The 26,880-nt window shown below is 34.1% G+C and overlaps 1 protein-coding gene across 1 annotated transcript; it reads right to left on the reverse strand.

Annotated features, from left to right (window-relative positions):
• Nucleotides 1–7,098: 7,098 nt before the first annotated feature.
• Nucleotides 7,099–18,659, reverse strand: LOC132545033 (elastase-1-like). The gene is made up of 6 exons (XM_060208702.1): nt 18,605–18,659; nt 10,723–10,894; nt 10,131–10,221; nt 9,521–9,692; nt 8,055–8,203; nt 7,099–7,248 (listed from the first exon to the last, which is right to left on the reverse strand). Exons 1-6 carry the CDS (start codon nt 18,657–18,659, stop codon nt 7,099–7,101), a joined length of 789 nt encoding a protein of 262 aa, XP_060064685.1.
• Nucleotides 18,660–26,880: the final 8,221 nt, after the last annotated feature.

Raw genomic sequence — 26,880 nt, forward strand, 5'->3', positions numbered from 1 at the left:
ACTGGTTATCATCGTAAGGACAGCAATCTCCAGTACAACTGACCATCCCCATATTTATAGTAGCAGTCATATCTCGCAAATTTCACTTCCTAAAATTAAACTTCAGCAGCGTGTTAAGAGCGGCCGAAATGTAAACATGTACATACGTATATTGGCATCAGGTGCGCTTCTTCCAGGTACCTGTATATGGGACGACAACGGATGGTCAAAAGTGATTAGTCATAAAACCGTTTACTGTTGTGAAAGTGCTGGTACACTTAATGAAATGACCGGTTCATATCAATTATCTTCAATGCCGGATTCCTTCAGTGACGTAATGGAATAATCAAACTATCCACTTCTAACATCACTGACGACTCCTGGGATGGCCAAACATCTGTATGATGCAATGTTATTTATTATTTAGCTGTACTTGTATCTAACTCTTAATTTCTTATTGAAAAGTGTTATTCACTTATGTGCCCTTTGTAAAACCTTTCGCGGCTATAACTAAAGAAGAATCAAACATTGTTAATAAATGTGTATTTTTACATCAGTGGTAATAAACCGAAACTGTATGAGATATGACATATCAATGTTACACAAATTCATCAACGTGTTTGTTTAGTATAGATGCGTTCTTTTTTTAAAGTTGAAGAACAAACTTATGCACATCAGTTGTCTACCTCGATCTTTTCAAATCAACAGTGACAGTTTGTACAAGTTTGTACAAATGGAACATGAGTAAGTAGACATTTCGGAGTTAAATACAGAAGACCTAAATAGAGAATAACACTGTATCATACATATTTTTCTTCCTTCAGTGATACTTTTGGCCTGAATTTTGAAACCTCGCATTCGACCGAGGAACATTTTGATAATAGGAATAATTGAAAGAGGATATTTTCAACCAGAACTTTTCAGTATTTCATTCATAATATATTTCGCTTTGTCTTTAGCTAAATACGCTGCAATTAAGATTTCAACTTCGTACTTACACCTGGTCTTATTCTCCTTGTACTTTTTCAGCAGTTCCTGAGTTTCATTCTTTCGTTTATATCTTGCCCTAGTTTTATAGAACTTGAGTTTGGATTATGATTATGTTGATTATTATGTTTTACATATCACTCTCCACATAAGAAAACACGTTCGCTGTACAGAGTAGTACAAAATTTAATATTCTTTGGAAAGAAATGTTTGCTCATCAAAAGCGAAAATTGGAATCATTTCTAAAAGATGGAAATGTTCTTTTGAAATATTTCCAATATGTTAAAAATCTTGCAATAAATTGAGTTTTTGGGTGAATGCACCTAAAATCGGGTTTTCGACATTATTTCAACAACGTTTCGTCATTAGTATCCTATAAGATTCTAACCATTTGGGCCTAAGGCATCAAATCCTATAGGATAGCTGCATAATGCAGTTTAATTCACAATCACTTCTCCTCTACTTATATCTAAGTTTGTTAATATTTATTCAAAGGTGCCGATCACTTGTTTTACAATCAAATTTATCATTACTAAGCATACCTTTATAACCCATGCAGCCTGAAATTTCCAGCTAGCATAAGCAAGCTGGTTACATTCAACATAAAGTAAGTATACTGTTGAATTTTTCTTTATTTTTTTTATGAAAATACATACGTATAAGTTCACTAAACACGGAAATTTAATTCACATACAAAAAAGTGAGCTTGTAGCAAGTTCCTATGTTAGTATATAAACAGTTACATGTGAAGGATTGTCTCATACAAGCCTGTATTGACCATGTCTACCTGCTTCCATTTAAATTATTAACTACAATGGAGGAAAATTTCTTTTGATATTAGACAAAGACTTTCAATAGTAATATTAATTTTCATTTATACATATATATATACTAATGGCTACTTGGGTATATATGCAAATGAAGCTACCGTCGGAGTGGTCAAGGTCGTTATACGCTTACGCGTACAAGGGTACACGTGTGTTTGTTTATATTATGAACTACCCATTACTATTTCTTTTACAGACAGTGCATACGATGTACATCTATTGTTGTTTACAACTCTCAGGAGAATTATATTAGTGGAATTAGAGAGAAGAGCATGTGATGTCATGTTGGAATCTTATATCTTCGAATAGTGTGGACAAAAAGGAATCGCATCTAAAAAGTAATACCCAATGGTTTACAAGCTACTCGGAGAGGATAAGGAATTCCGGTTCCGGTATATTTTTTATTGCTGCTGTCATACGCAGTTCATTCTTTAGAATATTTTCTATGTTGATGTTTAGCGGTTTTTGTTCACTAACATAGTAGCCTTTATATACCGTATAAGCTATATAGGTTAACAAGAAATTTATTACATTATATTTTTCATAGGTAATCTTGTATCCGAGAACAATGTTTTGCAAAGTTATCATAACTTTTTTGTAGCCCATTTTTTTCAAAGAGATTATTCATTTTTGCTTTAAATGCTACAATATATCTACATTTTGTGAAGAAATGATCATATGATTATATAACCCCACAGGCATTACATAACGGACTATGTTTAATTTTCCATTGATGGAGTAATTGAACATTAGGTAATATTATGTGTGTCAATTTCCATCGACAAATTTGAACCTTGTTATCTCTAATATTTGTAATTGTGAAATTAATTATTTTCTTTATTTGATGTGCTTATACCTGCAAATTCATTCTCCCTTGCACTGTATGCAATTGGTTCTGTTGAGTTTATTTTAAGAAAATTGTCATAAATTTGTTTATTAGAAGTATTGTCTTTACAAACTTTTTCCATTTTATTTTGAACTTAACTGTGTGAAAATCATTATCATTTTTTATTTTGTACTTTTTTATGTTTGAATATTTTAGTTTTTCTTTCCGTGTTTTAGAAATAGTTTTTTTTTATTATAGAAACTTGTGAAATCCAATTTCTCTTATTTGTCAGTTTATTTGAAATAATGTTTTCACTAATTATTCCTTCTTGATCCAGAATGTCCTGCATTAGTAAGATGTAGCTGTCAATCCAGTTCTTAAATATTAGTACTTTGTTTTTATATTTTATCAATTGATTTCCCCAAATGAACTCATTTGCAATTTTTTTGGATACTGTCTTTCACCTCCACCTATTGCAATCCAGGATTTTAAAACGTCTTTGTAAAATGAAGGGATATTAAGATACTCGTTTAAGTTTTTTTAAAATCTTTTAAGTTCATTGAAAAAATTAAGAGGTTATTTCCGTAGTGATTTAAATGGCGTTTAGGTATGATTGTCCATAAACTGTTATCAGTGTTTAGTTTTTGACCCAGCTAGATTGTATAGTTACAACATGGGATGCTAAATCTAACATTTGCAGGCCCCACTTTCATTTGATAGATACAAGTTGTTCTCTCTTAATTTTGTCTTTTTTCCCGTCCGAAATATATTCATATATATTTTTTTCTGCCTTTTTCATTACATCTTTTGGTACAGATAGTACAGAAATTAAATATGTTAATTTTGGTAAAAGAAGTGATTAACATATTTGAATTCTCCCAATCATAGTAAATTTCCTTTTTTCCATACTTTTACAACATTCTGCATTTTTTCTAACTTATTTTCCCAGTTTAATTGTTCTATTTTCTAAAAGTCTAATCCAAAATGGATTCCTAATGCTTTAATGCTTTCTTTTGTTCAGTCATGCTTTCATGATTATCATTTATCAACTTTTTATTATTTCCTAATTTTATTCCTAGTGACTTGGTTCTGTTTAAAATTAAACCTGATAAACTACCAAAAATTTCAATTATGTTAAGAGCTTTGGTTACATCTGATTTAATTTTCAAAAGTAATGTAGTATCATCGGTCGATTGTGAGATTTTCAAGTACCTGCTTTGTGTGTGTTTGATGTTTGTGCCTTGTATATTTTCATCTTGCCTAATTTCGGTGGCCATTATTCTACCGTTATAACAAAGAGAAGTGCTGATATCGGACATCCCTGCCTAATACCACGTGTAATGTTGACATGTTCTGATAACCATCCATTATTTGAGACTAAGCAGTTTATCTGAGTGTATAAAGTTAATATCCAGTTCATAAAATTTTCTTTAAAAACAAAGTGTTTTAGTGTAGAAAACGTGAAAGCCCACGAAATAATATGCTTCCATCAAGTTTATTTTTTTCCGAATATTCAATAATGTCATTAATTAGGAGAATGTTATATCTCATATTTCTACCCATCACAAAGCCATTTTGATTTGTATTATTAATTTTTGGTAAAATGGGTTTTATTCTTTCAGCCAGACAATGAGCTAATATCCACATTTGAATAAGTTAAACATTCTTAAGATTATGACGTCTAGAACAGATCCATTGATAAACATTCTTCAGATTATGACGTCTAGAACAGATCCATTGATAAACATCCTTCAGATTATGACGTCTAGAACAGATCCATTGATAAACATTCTTCAGATTATGATATCTAGAACAGATCCATTGATAAACATTCTTCAGATTATGACGTCTAGAACAGATCCAGTGATAAACATTCTTCAGATTATGACGTCTAGAACAGATCCAGTGATAAACATAGTTCAGATTATGACGCCTACATATGAAATGTAAAGAGTATCATCATAAAGTTATAATTTGCATGTTTTATGTCGAGAAAATGAGAAATGAATGTATGCATGTTTTTATGTCAATGAGAAAAATTAACCATGTCAAAATTAAACCATTGATAAACACATCATCAACGACCTCGTCATGTAGGGTATCAGACTGCTGACAAAGTATAAACACACAAGTATCAGTTTCATTATCTGTAATAATCCATGGAAAAAGTGAGAATTTGTTTGATCCCGAAGAAGATTCGATTCTATTATCATATGACACTAAAACAATATTTGTGTCCTAGTGCCTACATGTAATGATCAGTTGGTCCCCAGTTGAGACGAATGATTGTTTTTGTTATAGTATCTGATTATTAACAGTACTTTACACACCTCTGTCTATTATTGCAAATCACTATATGAACTAACCACTTTTCCCCAACTTTTTTTACACATTATATATTGAGAATTAAGTTTTACATTATTATATAAACAAATATTTGTCTTTTTTATACGTACTTTTTTTTAAACATACAGTTATATAAATTAAGCAGTGTTTTTTAATCAGTTTACACTTGGACACGCCATAGCTGGAATTACACAGAAACGATATTACATTTCGTATATTAGACTTTCCTTTTTGGTTTTTAGTTCTGTATTGAGGTTTTTGTTTAAAAAGATATATTTATCATTTTTGATATATTAACTTTTTCATGATATAAGTATTATTTTAACGTTATTGAAAACCAAACAAAGTCCTTGTCACGTGTATTTATGCTATAACTTAGATTAGAATCAGTTTCTCCTATTTACTTCGGCAAAGGAATAAAAACAAACCAAAAATTAGCCCAAGTCGAATGTTGAGGTTAGCGATGTGCTTTTAAAGTAAATACTATGATATTTTGGTTTGTAGTATATATTTGATCGTTGGCAAGAATCCAGTTCTGTCGTCAGACCATTGAACCTACGGTAATAATACAGCCTATGGATGTTACGACGCTTCATAGAGCGGCTATGCTAACCTTAGGATTTTTCGATAGAAAAATGATTTTATACATCTGAGAAGTAAGCCGTTCTTATATATGATTATCTCAGAGAGGGTCGGGTTTACATGTATCAGCTGGCTTAAAGGTGCATTGTTTTACATTATCGAAATACAATGTATCTGAAGGTGATATACAAGTACTTCACAAAGTCGGTGTTATTTATATTGCTTAGTTTTAAGAATAATTCAATATGAAAAAGTAAGGAGAATATTTGACAACTAGGGTTTTTCAAATATCTCCGGAAGTATGTCAAATGTCTGTCTACTGGGGGATCATATTTCAAAAAGAAAACAAAACCTTCAAAGTTCAGTCATACTTCTTAGTTCTTCCTCAGCGTATATAAACCTGAATTCTGTCAATATTTCACAGGGGGTGGGATTTGGGATAGAAACAACGCCAACGTCGAGGTTTTATCTGTTTTACTTTTAGTACATTTACAGGAGAATGATAGTCACATGTACGATAGTGTTAATCTTCCTTTCTCGTTTAGGAGGCTGGCCCCAGTAACTGTTTCGTAAATTTATCAGCGGCCAGTGGAAATGTTCAAATATGAATTAAATAAAATTTTGAAAATTTATCTCTCCACAGATGCAGATTTTTAGACAAGTCAACATTATGTTTTTATCTTCTTTAAAAACCCTAGTTTATTTTCATTGATGTAACAAATTGAATATTTCACAAACCACTGATTAACACTAGTCAACTGGGGTCTTGACAATTTTTCAAACGGATTACAACTTCAAAAACATACCATAACGAAATAAGATCTTCTGAGGACGACACCTATCCGCTTGTTGGTACGAAATTTCAAATGCAAATGAGATTTTAAATAAGTTTTTGTTTAAGACTGGAATCTGTTAGGTATGTGTATATGTACGGTGTGTGGCGTTTGAAAGTTCTCTTGCGCTAGGACGGTGACAGCGATGTCAGGAGTTTGACCCCAGGGCCCCAACCCTGGCAATCTCCCAAGCAGTCCTGGGATGTTAGATTTTTTATCGCAGGAAAAAAAATCTAAAAAAGGGTTTTTATTATGAAAAGGCAAAAACAGAGAAAATATAGGACATGAAATATCAATCTGGTTTAGGATTAGCAAGGGATGAATCTATGCATGATCATGCGATGGAAAAATAAATTTGTAACCCTTTTAAGACAGAGAACTGCGTTGCTTAAAACTTATTTATTCAAAATCCAATGAACCCGCAGAAAACACGATTATGTGCACACTGCAAGAAAGTGCCCTGTATCTAAAAATCAATCTTTAATTATAAAATCACCTAAATATTTTAACAACAGTTTACAAAGGAAGCGCCATATTTTATTAGCAAGAACTTTTATTTAGTTTTATATAGACGTATATATACTAATCTTTGTGCCTTGATATATTTATAACACAAACAAGTATTTGCCATATGTAACCCTTTTATTACTGTACAGGTGTTGCACATATCAGGTATGTCGGATTTTGTGCAAGACAATACCTTAGGTGTACACGTGGTTTACATGTTGTTATTTATCCAGTTACGGTACTCGGACACACGTGTGTACACACTTGGGTATCCGGAACAAGAACTGCTTCCCCATGACGTCACACCGGCCAGAATGAACTGACCATTAACCCTGCATACTAACGGTCCACCACTGTCGCCCTGAAACAGAAAGGATGTTTGTATTTATCAAATTTTAGAGACAAAGTGCTGTATTTATTTCACACCTATTTCGGGCACAAAATCATCGTCAAGTGTCAAGAATATCTATATCTATATTTTGATACCCTTAATAGTTATGTAGATTTCGTTATTACAGGTAAAAAATATCCATATATTTTATTATTCCTCTAAAAACAGAAATAGAATCAATTCAGTTTCGAACTGGCACAAGAGCGATTACAACGAAAACCTTCGCTGTCAAAACACAAGACCATAATTGCCATAGCAAGGAAGCTCAAAAGTTGTTTCTGTATTTCCTACATGTTTCTCTGTGTCATATTTATTAATTTTCTGGCGTTGACATGTAAAGATTTAAGCCCTTTCAAATAACGTGACCCGATATAACCTTCGGTACCCTATCGAGCGTATGTATTTACAGAGACAAAATGGTTGATTCTGGTAGAGTATATCTAATAGCTAATATTCGTGCGTAAAATAAGAATGGCGATGGATTAGATGTAAATGTTACCAAACATCACAACCTAATAGAACACGTCTGGGTAGTCATAACAGTTGTTACACAATTGCCTTTCACCTAGGCGTCCTGTGTTCGATTCCCGGCACGGACGTGAAAAGGTATGGTGGTCACCTACCCATGATTAATATAGGCTTAAAACTTGTTTATATATTTATATTTAATCGAACACTTCTAATCAATTAGTAAAGAACACATTAGTTGATCAGACCAATGACATGACAGTAGATCAGGTGATAAACAAATACAGTGTATATAACGTAGTACTTACATTGCAAGAAGCCTTATTTGTTTCAAACAAACAGATGTGTGTGTTGAAGATGGAAGCTCCCGATACAAGGAACCACCTTAACGAACATTGAGTGTTAGAAATGACGTCAATGTTAACTTCCATCAACTTCGGAGCAACAGAACTTGAAGCTGTTGGTTAAGAAAACAACTTTTATTAAATAATACTCCTACCTACGTCCTACGAAATAATAACTGATCAAATTTTTTGTGTTCAGTACTAGTTTGTATGTCTCGTGGTGTCGTTGTGTTCGGTACTGGTTTGTATGCCTCGTGGTATCGTTGTGTTCGATACAAGTTTGTATGTCATGTGGTATCGTTGTGTTCGGTACTAGTTTGTATGTCTCGTGGTATCTTTGTGTTCGACACTAGTTTGTATGCATCGTGGTATTTTTGTGTTCGATACAAGTTTCTATGCCTCGTGGTATCGTTGTGTTCGATACAAGTTTGTATGTCATGTGGTATCGTTGTGTTCGATACTAGTTTGTATGTCTCGTGGTATCGTTGTGTTCGATACTAGTTTGTATGCCTCGTGGTATCATTGTGTTCGTGTTTGTATGTCACATGGTAGTTTGTGTTGCGATACAAGTTTGGTATTTCGTTGTGTTCGATACTAGTTTGTATGCCTCGTGGTATCGTTGTGTTCGATACTAGTTTGTATGCCTTGTGGTATCGTTGTGTTCGATACTAGTTTGTATGTCTCGTGGTATCGTTGTGTTCGATACTAGTTTGTATGCCTCGTGGTATCATTGTGTTCTGTACTAGTTTGTATGTCACATGGTATCGTTGTGTTCGATACTAGTTTGTATGTCACATGGTATCGTTGTGTTCGATACTAGTTTGTATGTCACATGGTATCGTTGTGTTCGATACTAGTTTGTATGCCTCGTGGTATCGTTGTATTCGATACTAATTTGTATGCCTCTTGGTATCATTGTGTTCGATACTAGGTTGTATGCCTCGTGGTATTGCTAGATTTCAAAGGGTTAGTTCCCTTCCGTATTTTTAAGAATTTAGTGTTTCGATGACGGCGTGGATGTCTTTACCTTGGTGATCGGATGCCATGTAAATCAATACTTGCTGATTATTTTACTGCTCTGGCAAAATGATACTTGATATTAATAATATTCCTTTTTTGCTTCCAATTTCTTGCGTTCAATAATTTTCAAATTTTCAAATCTTGAAATAATGATTAACGACTTGTAATGATTATGTTGACAGATGGAACTCGATATCAATACCAAAAGTATATACACTATGTTTTTCTGCAGAGTTTTAATAAATTTTGAAATATCATATTTGTCACTATTGCCATGAAGAACCGTCTAGATTCACACCAACATCGCTAAATGACATGGAGAATACTTCTGTTTATCACAGGTATGTATTGTGATTTAAAGCCAGTAACAAGTGTCATCTACCACATTACTAGATATACAATATACTTACCACTTGTCTTGCCCCAGCCAGTTAGCCAACAATCATTGTTTCCGGCAAAACCATCACCCTTTGAGGCCATTGGAACAAGTTGGACAAGCTCGTTCAGCTCTGCAGAGGATGCCAATCTCAGTATAGCGATATCGTTGGGATAGCCGGCAGCGCTTCCATCATAACTACCATGCTGTGAATAAAGAAACATGTCAACACAATCATAATTCAGGAAAACTAGGAAAATATGGTTAAAAGAACGATTTACGCGCAAACTGCTGAAAAGGTACAAGGAGAATAAGGCCAGGGCTCATATTCATGAAACCATTCTCGTGCTCAAGCATAGATTTTGTGCTGAAGCAAACTTTTTTTTATTATTCACCTAAATCATATTAAATAATACAAATGTAAAATATAAACATTGAATATAGCTTTGACTAAATATGATCAATGTGTACATTTTCTCTTTCAAATCTTATTTTTTTTATTTTTACTGTCATGTCGGTAACTAGTCGATTGATCTTTCAAACATGTGTTGGAAAATGATTCAACCGTTGAAAATTTCCTTTATTTGCTCAAAAAGAAATTAAAGAAACGTAATAATAATTTTACCTTCGAAACCAAAACGTACCTTGATAATTTGGGAAATCTGAATTTTTTGTTCATATCCGGAATAATTCTCCAACTCGTGCTCTCCCAGAACTACGGAAAAATCGCTTGACCTGTAAACCAGAATCATTATGTTATTATGTTAGTATCTGATGCCCCGGTGAGGGCTGTACTGAAATTATCGTTACTTTGTGTTCACACACACACACACACACACACACACACACACACACACACACACACACACGATTTCAAATGCAGAATGACCCTACATATTCAAATTAGATATTAAAAACGTAGTAGAAAACGATACAAGACGTTGAAGATGAGGTAATTTATATGCTGAAATCAAATTATTTGGCAAATTTCAATGTTGGATTAAATACAACATATTGACCGTGGTAACACAAACAACAGAAACTGACATTCCTTATGATATATCAATGATATCCTTAAGGCATTACTACAGCTTACAATTTAATCAACATAATGTTATATTCAATACCATTAGCACATTCTCGTACAGATGTAAGTTGTGAAAGTTCTTACACCTAAAACAGTACAGTCGATGAGTCTTCAAAAACCACAACAAAAGTCTAAAAGTGATAACTTACACGCCAAAGTCTACACAGTGAGCAGCTGTGAGAACCACGTCTGGTGCAATAAGAGAGCCACCACAAATATGGCTGTCCCTGTACTGTAGCGAAGCCTGCCACGGCCATTCGTTAGCGTCGGATTCCTGACCCCCAACGATACGAGATATCTGCTCATCGAGGGTAAATCCGGCTGTCAACAAGAATACAAGTTCAACACATCAGAAACTGTTTCGTTATTCTTTTCAGAAATTATGGTGATCAGCAATAAGGTGCTGTTTAATTCCTAATTAGGCTCTACTGTATCTAATTCTATTTTTATATTTATTTGTTTATTTTTGTTAGTATTGTCAACATCTTGGTTTCCACTATAAAATACTAAAACCTCGCGTATTTTGATAAATACGCTCACTCCTAATTTCCCATTTTGTTATCTCAGCTTCATGTAGTTATGTTAAAAGACAACAAGAAAATACGAACGTTTCAACATAATCATAATTGAAGCTCAAATTCAATAAAACCAGGGTAAAATATGAAGAAAAGAAAAATGTACACTGAGACTCAGGAAGAATATTCAAGGTGAATTAGGCCAGAGTAAGCATTGACGACTCCTGTCATGTAACTTGGTCAATCAAAATGAGTAACGTCATGTTCTCAATGTTCTCAAGTGAGAACAATGTGTACAACATTGGAACCAAAAGGCAAAATAATGAGGAGGGAAAACGTCCAGCTTCTTATCGCACAAAGCAATAGATCCTTTCTAAATGAAATCACTATGAAGATCGTCAAGGCAAATACAAATAAAAAAGATGAAAATTCACTAAATATAATTACTCCTGACAAATGGTGGAAAAAAGCAACATATATTCCTAATTTTGCTGATAGATCCTCTTCCATTCCGCCTCTTCTATTTAACAACCAATTAATTCATTTGCGTATTGACAAGGCAGAACTTCTTAACAATCACTTTACTAATATATCAACTACTTCACCTGACAATGAACAACCTCATCCCGCACATCCAGATAAACTCTACTTACAAACAAATTTTATGTTACTGAACAAGATGTATCTGATTAAATAAGCATACTTATGTAAAATGCAGGGGCAGCCCATGAATCTATGTTTGGGTCACTGCTTTTTCTCTATATCAATGATACCACAACTAATATCTCCACTAATATCAAACGTTTTGCAGATAATGCTTCCCTCTATTTAATAACAGATGACAACACAGGCTGCACAAACACTGACCTTACTAACAGAGCTGAATGGACAACTATCGCGGATATAAACTATAATCATCACATAACTAAATCAATTGTTTCTTCTGAACAGCAAAACTATTATCATCCTTACAAACCAATCAAAGAATCAACATCACACCTTGACTTATGACTTATAATTCATGATGGTGCAACATGAAACGCAACAACAATATATAGGGGGAAATAACATAGCTAAAGTCGATAGAAAGTCATTAATGAAAAGCTAGATAGGATTGATCAGACCAGTTTTGTAATATGGAAATATCGTCAGAGATAACACAACAGTAAAAGATGTTCAGGTGTCCATACAATCACAAGCAGTTAGAGTTAATGCAGGAACAAATCACACGAAAACAAAAAACAAGAACAAGCAATCATATGGTGACGTACAGAATTATGCACGGGCAGACACCACAATATTTAAAAGATACTGAATCCCTTTATCAACAAACAAAATGGCATTCCCTATCTTCTCAGACAAACAGTCTAACGTTATGTAGAACTTATAATTACTTTGAGATGGAGTTTTTGTTTTAGAAAGCTCGGTTACTAGAATGACCTGTGTGTTTCCGGAAGTTTCTAAAAATCTAGAAAGCTCGGTTATATGAATTACCTTGGTGTTTCCAGAAGTTTCTAGAGACACATGTAAACAAGTTAGGTACCTGCTAGTCTAGAATCATCTAGAAAAGAACTTTCTAGAAACCTTTAGTGTATATAAACATGATGGAACTGAGCCTAAGGAGCCTTTTTGAAGTATTAACGCCTTGGGTGAGTTTACTTTGAGACTTCAGTCTGTGAAGTGTGGACTTGTATAGTGATTTAGTGATAGTGCCTTGTGGACTTGCACTTATATATACCCAGCGAGGAAACCATTCTTGGATTTTTTCTTCGGTTACCCTTTTTCTGGACAATCTATTGTGAATTCTTCTGGATTTGGAGGATTTCCATGGAAAGATAAGTTCTGACTTTTGATTAATCATTAGCTAGCTCTGTACACCATTACAATATTTGTAACTTTACTGCATAGAATTTATTTGTTGTTATTAAATTGTTGAATTTTAACCTAGCTGTTGGATTTTATTTGCTGTAATTCCGTAACGTATCAGATTGGGGGCTCGTCCGGGATCGAATTATGCTATCTCTTTGAAGATTTAAATTCGAAAATTTCTAAAAGAAAACAAAAAGGGTTCATTCAAAATTCAACTAATTTTGTATTTAAATTTGAAACCAACAGCTAGGCAACATGGTTGTAACTGTAGAAGAGTTTCTTAAAGCGCCATCCTTAGAGAATATTTTGGAATTATGTAAGCTAGATTTGTTAACACTAGGGAAAGTTTTGAACTGAAGAGTGAAATGTTCTATGAGAAAAGCAAAAATCAAGAATATCATTATTCAGCATTTCGTTGATGTACGAACATTTGAAGAAGCAGCTTCAGACGAGATTGTAGAATTCAAAAGTAAAGATACCAGGTTAAAAGAAATAGAAAGAAAAAGAGATAGAAAAAGAAATGAAAGAAAAAGCAATAGAGATGCGATTGAAGGAAATGGAAATGGAAAGGGAAAGGTTACAGGCTAATATTTGGATAAGAGAATTAGAAAGGGAAGAAAGAGGTGAAACAGAATATAGATATGAAACTATTAGAGTTTTTAATGTTAGTAAGAATGTTAGATTAGTATCCCCTTTTCATAACAAAGAAGTTGATCAATATTTCTTACATTTTGAGAAAATAGCTGACAGCACGAAATAGCCTGAAGACAAACTTACACTTTTACTTCAGAGTGTTTTGATAGGCAAGACCAGAGATATTTATTACTCTTTATCTGTAGAACACCGATTATCCAACAGTAAAGAAAGCTATTCTTAAGGCTTACGAATTAGTTCCTGAGGCATATAGGCAGAAATGTCAAAATAGCAAAAAGAAAGATGATCAGACCCATGTAGAATTTGCGAAAGACAAAGAACTTTTTGCTAGGTGGTGTGAATCTAAAGAAATTAACAAAGATTATGACAAACTTAGGCAATTATTGTTGATTTCAAACGTTGTGTCCACTCTGATATCAAAACTCACTTAAATGAAAGAAAAGTTGATACACTCAACGAAGCAGCTGTAATGGCTCATGATTACTCTCTCACTCACGAAGGCTCATTTGTTAAACCAAGTACTCAAAGTAAATTTAACTCTGGTAGATTAGGTCAGTCTAAGGAACTCTAGGAAGGGTCAAAAGGCAGGTGCAGGGTCTCCTTCTGGTCCTATTTGTAATTATTGTAAGAAAGTAGGACATGTAATGTCTGAATGTTATTCTCTCCAAAGAAAAGAAGAAAGAAACAGTCAGTTCTTGCAATGTCAAAGTCTTGTCATATACCCAGTGAGGTATTGGATGGTTCAAAGGTCAGTATTGAGGTCAAAAGTTAAGAGTCTGAAAGTGTTTCGGAGGAGTACTCTCCCTTCATTTCTGAAGGTTTTGTGTCGCTTACGAGTGACGATGTTGCTAGCCCACAACCTGTGAAGATTTTGCGTGATACTGGAGCTTCTCAGTCTTTGTTGTTAGAAGGCATAGTCCCTTTGTCTGAGAAGACTTCTTCTGGATCTAGTGTTTTGCTTCAAGGTGTGGAGTTAGGTTTTATTAATGTGCCTCTACATTGTGTGTATCTAAAATCAGACTTGGTTACTTACTGGACCTGTGACTATTGGTGTTAGACCACAACTTCCTGTAGAGGGCGTGTCGCTCATTTTAGGCAATGAGCTAGCTGGAGAGAAAAGTAGGGTAGATCCCTTAGTGTCCAGCACTCCTTGTGAGGTAGATGCTGAGACTGTGGACCAGGATGTGGTCTTTAAGTATCCTTCTTGTGCTGTTTCTCGTTCAAAGAGTAAGAAGGACTCGAAAGCTGTGGACTTATGTGATACGTTTCTGGCTTTTGAGTTAAGTGATGACCAGAGTTGCTCTGTAAGTCAAGATTTGGCTGCAGATGTTGAGGCTGGTACCCCATTACTATTTATACTGATGAGATGAGTTCGTCTCGTCATCTTTGTTTAGGAAAGAGCTTATATTAGAACAGGAAAAAGACCCTAAGTTCTTTCTGTTGTGTGATAAGGCTTTAACTGAAGAAGCTGATCAAGTTCCAATTTGTTACTTCAGAAAATCTGGAGTATTGATGCGGAAGTGGCGTTCTCCTGATGTCTCCCCTGAGGAAAACTGGAAGGTTGTAACCCAGATTGTTGTTCTTAAGGTCTATAGGAAAGAGGTGTTGAGTTAAGCTCATGATTTACCTATGGCAGGACATTAAGGTGTGAAAAAGACCTAAGATCACTTCTTCTGGCCCAAACTCAAGCAGGATGTTGCTGAGTACTGTAGGTCATGCAATACATGCCAGATGGTAGGAAAACCTAATCAGAAAATACCTGTAGCGCCTTTAAAGCCCGTAATAGCCTTTGAGGAACCCTTTAGCAACGTTATCATAGATTGTGTAGGCCTTTACCTAAAACTAGTTCAGGCAATCAGTATTTGTTGACAGTCATGTGTGCTTCTACTAGTTTTCAAGAAAGCATACCTTTGAGAAATATCAAAGCCTAAAACATTGTCAAGGCCTTGGATAAATTTTTCACACTTGTAGGACTGTCGAAATCAATCCAATCTCGCCAAGGGTCAAATTTTATGTCTGGCATATTTCAGCAAGTTATGTATGAGCTTAAGATTAAACAGTACAAGTCCAATGCTTATCACTCAGAGTCCCAGGGTGCTTTAGAACGGTTCCATCAGTCTTTGAAAAATATGATGAGAACCTACTGCCTAGAAAATGAGAAAGATTGGGACGAGGGTCTGCACATGTTATTTCCTGCTAGAGAATCTGTACAAGAATCTCTTGGGTATAGTCCCTTTGAACTTGTTTTTGGAAACAGTGTCCGTGGCCCTTTCCTTTGAAGGTTTTTAAAGACAAATTGTTGGATGACTATTCTGGGATTAATCTATTGGATTATGTGTCCAATTTTAAGCAAAGATTGACCAGGGTTCATGAACTTGCTAAAGAAAATTTGGCCGCCTCTCAAGCCAAGATGAAAACTTGGTATGATAAAGATGTTAGAGAAAGTAATTTTCAGCCTGGTGACAAAATTTTGACCTTGCTGCCTATACCTGGTCAACTTTTGCAAGCAAGATATTTTGGGCCATATGTTGTTGAGAAAAAGATTGATAATGTTAATTATGTTGTACAAACACCAGGGAGGCGCAAGAAAACTCAATTATATCATGTAAATATGCTCAAAGAGTATTTTGATAGAAATGAGAGCAAAGACTCTCAACCTTTTGCTACTTTGTACTCTGTACCAGCACCTTGTGCAGTCACAGCATTATATATTGATGTAGGATTAGGTGATGGTGTACAAGAGATAGGTGTTAAGATGTGTAATTCTGATGTGCTCTCCGACCTGGACGGAAAGCTACGACACTTATTGGACACTGAGAGTAATGAACTAAAAGAGTTGATTTAGGAGTATAGACATTTGTTTCCTGATGTACCGGGAAGGACTGATGTTGTCTATCACGATGTTGATGTAGGAGACGCAAAACCTATAATGCACCATCCATATCGTGTGAATCCACTAAAAGCTTAACACATGGAGAAAGAACTCAAATACATGAAAATCATTATTGAACCAAGCAGCAGTGAGTGGAGTTATCCGTGCATTCTTGTACCGAAACAGGACAAGTCATTAAGATTTTGTATGGACTTCTGAAAAGTGACTTCGCTGACCAAAAGTGACTCTTACCCGATACCCAGAATTGATGACTGTATCGATAAAGTTTGCAAAGCAAAGTGTGTCAGCAAATTTGACTTACTGAAAGGGTATTGGCAAGTTCCACTCACAGAGAGAGCTAAAGAAGTTTCAGCATTCGTCACTCCAAAAGGCTTGTTTCAGTACAAAGTCATGGCTTTCGGCATGAAAAATGCCCCAGCAACGTTTCAGGGACTTTTGAATAATGTCATCAGAAATCTGGATGGATGTGATGGGTACATCGATGATGTGATCATATAGAGTGACACCTGGGAGGAACATGTTCAACGCATTCGGGATTTCTTCGACAGACTAACTATGAAACTGACTGTTAACTTGATAAAGTGTGAATGTTGTCATGCAACTCTTGAATTTTTAGGTCACACTGTAGGTCAGGGACAGATAAGACCTGTAAAGGCCAAAGTAGAAACAATCTTAGATTTTCCTGTTTCTCGCAATAGGAGAGAACTGATGAGGTTTCTTGGTATTGCTGGCAATTACCGCAAATTTTGTCAAAATTTATCTGTTATCACTGAACCCTTAACTGGGTTGTTGAAGAAAAACACAAAGTTTATTTGGACTGATGAATGCCAATGTGCATTTGAAAAAATAAAAGCCATACTGTCAAACTCGCCAGTTCTTAGTGCACCCGATTTCAGAAAACAGTTCAAACTGTATGTAGATGCTAGTGATGTCGGGGTTGGTGCTGTACTCATGCAGGAAGATGATTCACAAGTTGATCACCCTATATGTTTCTTTTCAAAGAAATTTGACAGACACCAAAAGAACTATTGTACTATTGAAATAGAATGTTTGGGTTTGATCTTGGCTCTTAACCAATTTGAAGTCTATTTGTCAACTACTGCTTCTCCTGTGTTATTATACACAGACCACAATCCATTGACATTCATCGGCAAAATGAAAAACAAAAACCAGGGAATTCTTAGATGTAGTTTAACTCTCCAAGGGTACAACCTTGACATCCGGCATATCAAAGGTAAAGACAATGTTATCGCAGATGCTTTATCTAGACTTGAGGAATTTCAGGTCAAAAGAAACTTTTCCTCTAAAGAAAAACTTTATTCTTCATTAAGGAAAGGTGTTATGTATAAATGTTGTTTATTAGTCTAAATTCAGATGTATTGTTTTTATGCATTGTATCATTGTGATTGTTTACATAAAAACCTGTATATAATTATTTGTTTCAAAATGTGTAGGTAGTCGCTAGGCAGAGGTTTTTTTTTAAATACTCGGTTACTAGAATAACCTGTGTCTTTCCGGAAGTTTCTATAAATCTAGAAAGCTCGGTTATATGAATTACCTAGTGTTTCCAGACGTTTCTAGAGACACATGTAAACAAGCTAGGTACCTGCTAGTCTAAAATCATCTAGAAAAGAACTTTCTAGAAACCTTTAGTGTATATAAACATGATGGAACTGAGCCTGAGCAGCCTTTTTTAAGTATTAACGCCTTGGGTGAGCTTACTTTGAGACTTCAGTCTGTGAAGTGTGGACTTGTATAGTGATTTAGTGATAGTACCTTGTGGACTTGCACTTATATATACCCAGCGAGGAAACCATTCTTGGATTGTTCTTCGGTTACCCTGTTTTCTGGACAATCTATTGTGAATTCTTCTAGATCTGGAGGATTTCCATGGAAAGATCAGTTCTGACTTTTGATTAATTATTAGCTAGCTCTGTACACCATTACAATATTTGTAACTTTACTGCATAGAACTTATTTGTTGTCATTAAATTGTTGAATTTTAACCTAGCTGTTGGGTTTTATTTGCCGTACGTTAATTCCGTAACGTAACAACAGATAAATGCAAAATGTGAAGCATGATTACTATAATATACTTACCACATGTAACTGCTGTCAGGGACAGAAGACACGCCACTAATTTAGTCAGACCCATACTGGTTATCACCGTAAGGACAGCAATCTCCAGTACAACTGACCATCCCCATATTTATAGTAGCAGTCATATCTCGTAAATTTCCCGTCCTAAAATAAAACTTCAGCATCGTATTAAGAGCGGCAGAAATGTAAACATGTTCGTACGTATATTGCCATCAGGTGCGCTTCTTCCAGGTACTTGTATATGGGACGACAACGGATGGTCAAAAGTGATTAGTCATAAAACCGTTTACTGCTGTGAAAGTGCTGGTGCACTTGATGAAATGACCGGTTCATATCAATTATCTTCAATGCCGGATTCCTTCAGTGACGCAATGGAATAATCAAACTATCCACTCCTAACATCACTGACGACTCCTGGGATGACCAAACATCTGTATGATGCAATGTTATTTATTATTTAGCTGTACTTGTATCTAACTCTTAATTTCTTATTCAAAAGTGATATTCACTTATGTGTCCTTTGTAAAACCTTTCGCGACTATAATTAAAGAAGAATCAAACATTGTTAATAAATGTGTGTTTTTACATCAGTCGAAATGAACCGAAACTGTAACAGATATGACATATCAATGTTACACAAATTCATCAACGTGTTTGTTTAGTTTAGATGCGAAGTTGTGAAAGTGTAGACCAAGGGGAGTTTCATTTTTAAATGTTGAAGAACAAACTTATGCACATCAATTGTCTACCTCGATCTTTTCATATCAACAGTGACAGTTTGGCAACAAGATAAGTGAAAGTTGTGATAATTTTAATGTCAAATAGGAATTCTAGCGTTAGTTTTATAGTGTAGTATTGTAGCGTAATATTAATGCTTCCTGGTTAATATGCTTTAAATTTTTCCTGGTTAGTTAAGAGCATTATATGAAAATAGAACTTATAGTTGTTCCTACAAATGAGAGGAGAAAGTACAATGTTTTACTAGTTAAATTGATCAGAAAACGAGGTTGACGTTGTAGGCGTTACGCTTCTAGGTTCATAAACATATCTCATTAGATTATATTAGTTTATTAATATGACTGTTGTGGTAAATCAAGATCATAAGATTGGATTACATTTTAGCATAAATATCTGTTTTCAAAAATAAAATCTGATGACACTGTTGGTTTCTGTTTACATGAAAAGATCCAAGTAAGCGGCTTATATAGATATTAAGTTTGTTCTGTACTTTTTTAAATGCTGGTTGACATATACGATGCACGTTGCCAATGAATTCGTTAGTTTCAAACAAGATATTGTCAATAAGTCTTCATGAGAAACTGAAGAATTTAACAGGTGTTTTAACGAAGCTCTTCTTTGATAAAGTAAGTCACTGGTGACAAACAATCTTAGTTTGTTCCAGTGGGTATGTCTATAATCTGTTTGTAGATCTGCCTATCACATTGAACGAAGTTTGTACAAAAGAAACACAAGTAAGTATAAATTTAGGAGTTAAATACAGAAGACCTAAATAAAGAATAACACTGCATCATACATATTTTTCTTCCTTCAGTGATACTTTTGGCCTCAATTTTGAAATCTAGAAGGCGACCGAGGAAATTCTTAATAATAGAGTTAATAGAAAGTAGATATTTTCAACCAGAAGTTTTCACTATTTCATTCATAACTAATTTCGCTTTGTCTTTAGCTAAATACGCTGCAGTTCAGATCACAACTTCGTACTTACACCTGGTCTTATTCTCCTTGTACTTTCTCAGCAGTTCCTGAGTTTCATTCTTTCGTTTATATCTTGCCCTAGTTTTATAGAACTTGAGTTTGGATTATGATTATGTTGATTATTATGTTTTACATATCACTCTCCACATAAGAAAACACGTGTTCGCTGTACAGAGTAGTACAAAATTTAATATTCTTTAAAAAGAAATGTTTGCTCAGCAAAAGCGAAAATTGGAATTATTCCTAAAAAAATGGCGACGTTCTTTTGAAATAATTCCAATATATTAAAAATCTTGCAATAAATTGAGTTTTGGGGTTAATGCGCCTACAAATCCGGTTTTTGACATTATTTTAACAACGTTTCGTAATTAGCATCCTATTTTCATTCAAAGGTGCCAATCACTTGTTTTACAATCTTTGGCGTCAAATTAACATTACTAAGCATACCTTTATAACCCATGCACACCTGAAATTTCCAGATAGCTTCTGTCAACCAGTAAAGGTAGTGAAGTTTTGTTTTGTTTTTGTTTTGCAATTTTGTTTGTTTGTTGTTTTCAGCTATTTTTATTTAGATCAGTTTTGTTTCGTTTTGACAACAATCTATCTTTATCTTATTAACATGTTAAATGCATCTCGCCTTGTAGTACGGTGTCATTATGTTCTGGACAGGATCTAACACATGTATGTAGACTATATGTATGATTTGGATTATATGAAATGATAGTTGCTCCCAAGAGGATCAAACCATCGTAATAAACTGCCGTAATTGTAGACGATGGAAGATTTTTTAACAATTCAGTATGAACCGTATACACGTAGTGTTGTACAGGTGATATGCAGGACTGGAATTCTTTTGACAAAACTGATCACCCATACAAGAAAATATAGACCAAATCTAAAGGAAGGGGTAAGGAAACCAAGGAATTCTTTACAAAGTTGTCCCATTAATTATACATATTTGCACGCACCAAGTTCGCCTCGAAACCATCCAGAAACTGACAATCCTTTACGTACATGTAGGGGTACAGTATAACCTAATCGGACTATTTTCGTTGTTGACGTAACAGACAGACAAATAGGCGGACGGATGGACAACTCTAATTTGTGATGAGATTATGAGCAAGTTAATAATACAACGTAACGACAATGCACTATGATCAAACAGTTAACTGAGGTCAGAATATGCAAAATGTCAGTACTGACACGCAATTTTTCTGTGAGTACGAAAAAATGACACACATAAAACATGGTTTAAATATGAATTATTACAAATGTTGATACATCACAATCACTTGAAAGTGCGGTACTGATTCGTTCAAAATTAGTGCTGTTTGAATTTATTAAACATATACTCGAGGCAAGCGCTTTTGAAGGACAATGTTCATCTATTACCTAGAATAATTCTTATCGTGAAGTTTCTTTCACACATTAAACCGTTAACTATATTTCTACTTTGAGGCTAGATACAAGACAATTCGATTGTAGATATCATATCTATACTTCCTTTGTAGACAAAACTTTGACAAGATTCGTAGTAAACGAGACATGCGTAGCGCAAAAGTAATGTTCATTAAGAGCTATAAGAAAAAAATTAACACGTCACCATTAATCAACACAGTAAAATTAACGGTAAGGTACATGTACGAAAGACAAAAAGCAAATTTAATTACCCCATTTTGAGGTTATATGACTCAAGACCTTTGTATAATATCTGATTGACCTTGAAGAGTCTTTCTAAAAGTCTTTAACCTTAGATATTTGAGGTAAGCCCTAAACACACCGAAATTTTATGAAGAAATAGCTAAATATCATAAGAACCTTCATGTCACATACAAGCATAACTGTACCATATGAGGATGCCTCACAAATTTTATAAACTTGGTGAATGAACGAGCGGGCGTTATAAGTATTTCATACAAGTATTCAGTGGGTTTATAACATGCAGTGAGTAAAATATTCGTGGCCTAAGTTATGGGATTATAACCGAAAATAGAAGTCAACATGTGGACGGACGTATTGGCCAAAGACCATCAAGAAGACACAAGACAAACACGAAAAAGGACACAGTCATCAAGATCCCTGCCCATGTTCACTTGAAAAATATATACATTGAAAGTGAGCAACATGGAACACTAAAATATTGGAGCCATTTATTATGTTCAGTTTAAAGTTCCGTTGAAAGTGATCAATTTATTAACAATTTAGTAGCATAATACTGAGAATATTACAATCAGCTTATCATACCTTTATATTCGTTTTGAAAATGAAAGTTATATCTTCAGATGATATCCTGCAGAAAGCAATCATACCATCAGGTAAGAGCTGTCTGATTTATTAAGTCTCCATACATAATAAATTTATATATCAAGTACCATTTACACCTTACTATTACTTCAGAAGATACACTGTGTACAGCGTTCAGCCACAATACCTACAGTACTAACAGTATCAGCAGGATAAGTCTTCTGAAGAAAATACATAAATTATCATTATTATAGATAAAAGCTTCTAAACGAAAAAACAATATGCTGCGCGATATGTCAGTATTAAGATTTAAAGAGAGAAAGGTATTCTACAGAAGCTTTTATTTATTTAACGGGTCTTAGGTCCACTATTACGACATTTCAGCGGATGAGCACAGAAACTTAAGACAAGGTATCTAAATATCAGACATATCGTCACGTATCATTAAATACGAAACATCAGTACAAGATGTTCAACTATTAAGGGAATCGTCACGTGCACCAAGGTAAATAAATAGGAAGCTCAACGCAAGGTGTTTAAATATCAGACACATCGTCACGTATCACTGAATACGAAACATCAGTACAAGATGTTCAACTATTAGGGGAATCGTCACGTGCACCAAGTTAAATAAATACGAAGCTCAAGACAAGGTGTTTAAATATCAGACATATCGTCACGTATCACTGAATACGGAACATCAGTACAAGATGTTCAACTATTAGGGGAATCGTCACGTGCACCAAGGTAAATAAATAGGAAGCTTAAGACAAGGTGTTTAAATATCAGACATATCGTCAAGTATCACTGAATACGCAAGCTTATGAAACAACCTTTAATCGTTTGACATATTGCCACGTGATGTGTAAGTTATTACACACACGACTACATAACACTATATAAAATATTTCAGCGAAAACACAACCTGTGAAAAACTATAAAATATGAGTCACCGAGACAGTCTCCTTATTTTGAGGTTTTCTATAGTTTAACCTTCAGCGTGATATGTAACTATGGAATGTTGAAGGTAGATTACAATACAGTATATCGAATATCTCTGGTATAAAGTAAAGCATATACAAATAAACATATCTGTATAGCAGCATTCAAACAAAAGATATACATCACATCCTGGTGTATATGTATCAACGTACTGGTAAAAATACCATATAAATCAACAAAAACAACTTTTTATCAAGTTATTCTATAGGACGTATAATACAAAATATATCAGCAATGTAAAAAATAAATATAGCGATAAGGGCATTTCTATAGTAACATAGTAATGTTAAAATTCATGAACAGAAACAAAGTAAAACTTTTGAGTATATCAAAGCAAAATCTGAGTGAACGTGTCCTAAAATCAAAACAAAACGAAAATGGAATGATGATATGTTACTCTCACTACAACAATTTGTATATATGTTGATTTTACACATCATAAATGACTAAGATAAAATGTATGCTAGAGCACAAAACCAGTAATGGAATGCAGAACGTAAAAAACTTATAACGTAATAATGCTCTCCATGTCAATTAGCTGAAAAAATGTTATTGAAGATATCTAAGTTTGTGTTGTAACACATCAATTAAAATGGTAACATTAATTCAGAAATCACAAAACGTGATTAATTTGCATCCTAACAGTTTTTTTATCCTTTCCTTAATAGCACCACTTTCTCAAATGAAAGCCTAATGGTGAGTTTAATCAATATTCTCAGTTTCAAATTAGATAACACTTGATGACACGTTGACAATGTTGGTTGATTTTTTATTTATAAATTTTGATCCAAAAATGCTTGTAAAACTATAGCAAGATCATATTTATGAAAATAAACTCACAATTTAACCCAAAAAACTGATTAAACGAACAGGATACCACTTCAGCAAAATTATTCGAGAAAATCTGTATAGACAATCGAATGTTCTGAAACCTCTTCTACTTCACTGGCAACATTCTCATAAATTCAACAGAATTAGTCGCAATCTAGACATGATAAAGAAAAAAAGTTGAACCTTTTATTATATAAGAAAACTGAATATTATTATTTTTTTCAAAACAAAGAAAGCCAGGGTTTTGAGAACTACATGCAATTTGTAGCTCAAATGGTCACAGAGACTATAAAGAGCTTGAAGACCAATAGATAAGATAAATTTACCCCTATCATGATGAATTGCTGAATTCCATGGCAAGTCTAGGTAGTCCTGAATCTGATAGTCTTGAAGGTCACATAACTTTTAATGAGGCAGGAAGAGCTCTTAAGGGTCGGATGGTTTTACTGCAGAACTCTTTAAAGTTTTTTGGAAATATTTAGGGATCTTTGTTGTACGTTCTATTAATTATAGCTTTTTAATTGGTCAGTTTTCAGTTTCTCAAAGACATGCTGTAATTACTTGCATACCAAAGGGAGATAAACCTCATCATTTTTTAAAAAAACTGGAGACCTATTTCACTCTTAAATGTAACCTATAAAATAGCTTCTGGGGCAATTACACGCAGGATTAAAACAGTGTTAGGGAATATTATTAGTGAGGATCAAACAGGTTGATGTGCATGCATTTATCAATTCTCTCAAGTTAGGCTGGATAAGGAGAACTTTTTATTCCCGTGGGAAATGGGTTCAAATTTTAAAATCAATGATTGACATTTAAAAACTTTACAACTGTGGAAATGAGTATATTCTCTTCTGTGCATCCAACTGCCCTAACTTCTTCTGGCAAGATGTCTTCAAAGCTTGGGACACACTTAACAGTTCTAATTGTACAAGAGCATATTATAGACAAGAATCAGTCTTAAAAACACCATTATGGTATAATAAAGACATCAAGATTAATAATAAGCATGTTTTTTACTCCAACTGGTTTAAGGCCGGTGTTCTTACAGTCAATGATTTATTAAAAAATGTAGATAACATGATTTTCCTCTCTCTCCAAGAGTTTTCTCGCATCTTTCAAATAAATACCAATTTTCTTCAATACCATGGTTTGATACGTTCAGTTAAACAATATCTTAGAACTAAAGATGCTGTTTTCGAAACTCCATCTTTGCCTGCCATTCCACTCCTCTTGGAAATTTTCTTTAAAAATAAAAAAGGGTCAAAAGACTTCTATAACTGTATCATCCCAACAGCACCACAACTAACTGGAATTAGCAAATGGGATCAGGAATTCAACATTAATAGTGAAAATGGAAAAGGATATGTGAACTACCTTTCTTAGTCACAAAACATTCTAAACTGGAATGGTTTCAGGCTAGAATTTTACATCATATTTTGGCAACAAACACTTTTCTCTATAAAATAAAGTTAGTTGTTAGTCCATTCTGTACATTATGTAACTTTGAACATGAGACTATTGTACACTGTCTATGGGAATGTCAAGAGGTTCAGACTCTACTCCAGAGATTTGAAACTTTATTAAATGTCTTGCATATTCCATTTTCTTATAACAAAGAATATTTCCTCTTTGGATTATTATCACAAAATTGTAACCATATTGATAATGAATTACTGCTCGTTATCAAGTATTATATCTATAAAACTCGATGTCTTAGCAATTCTCTATGCCTTAATACGCTAATCAACACTATTAAGGATCATCACCTAACACAAAAATGCATTTATAATAACAAAAATGAACACACTAAACAACAGTTTGCGACTGGCTGGAGAAAATGGAAACCTATTCTAGAATTTTAATATCAGTTTATTTTAATAAAAATTCTTCATATTTTTATTTATGACTATATAACTATAGTTGTGCTGTTGGGATGTATTAATAAGATTTGATATTTGTATATGCTTATATTTGTATAACTTTTTGCCAAGACCTTGACATTACCTGCACTTGCTGTCTACCTAATGCTGTTTGCATTTGTGCAAAACTGAAATACCATGTGCCTCTCTCCCCCCCCCCCCCCCTCTCTCTCTCTCTCTCTCTCTCTCTCTCTGTCATATTCATTTCTGTCTTTCTTTGGTGCGAGTGTGTGTGGTAGATATATGTGGATGATGATATATATTTCTATATGTACAGTATGAGTAATACTATGTGTATGTGCATGTATGATGATAATGTATACAGGTACATTTTGTATACTAGAAGCAATGATGAGAACATGATGATGATGATGATGATGATGCGTTTGAGGATGATATACATGTATAACGATGCATTATACAATGATGATGGTGATGATATACATGTATAATGTATGATGATGTATGTGCATATATGTATGTATGATGATATGTATGTATAATGATGTAATACATGTTTAACGAAGAACTTCATATATGTGTATCTATGTATGATGATGA

Source organism: Ylistrum balloti, unplaced genomic scaffold (genome assembly GCF_031769215.1).
Source record: "Ylistrum balloti isolate Yb309-2 unplaced genomic scaffold, AGI_CSIRO_Ybal_v1 Utg369820, whole genome shotgun sequence".
Classification (NCBI taxonomy): domain Eukaryota; kingdom Metazoa; phylum Mollusca; class Bivalvia; order Pectinida; family Pectinidae; genus Ylistrum; species Ylistrum balloti.

Excerpts from the sequence above, each read along its gene's own strand:
- LOC132545033 (XM_060208702.1), bottom strand. The coding sequence starts at position 18,659 with ATGGGTCTGACTAAATTAGTGGCGTGTCTTCTGTCCCTGACAGCAGTT. Across the intron at positions 8,204-9,520 it reads TGGCTGGGGCAAGACAAGTG|CTTCAAGTTCTGTTGCTCCG; the intron begins GTAAGTATATTG and ends CTTAACCAACAG. Across the intron at positions 7,249-8,054 it reads CAAATAAGGCTTCTTGCAAT|GGCGACAGTGGTGGACCGTT; the intron begins GTAAGTACTACG and ends TTTCTGTTTCAG.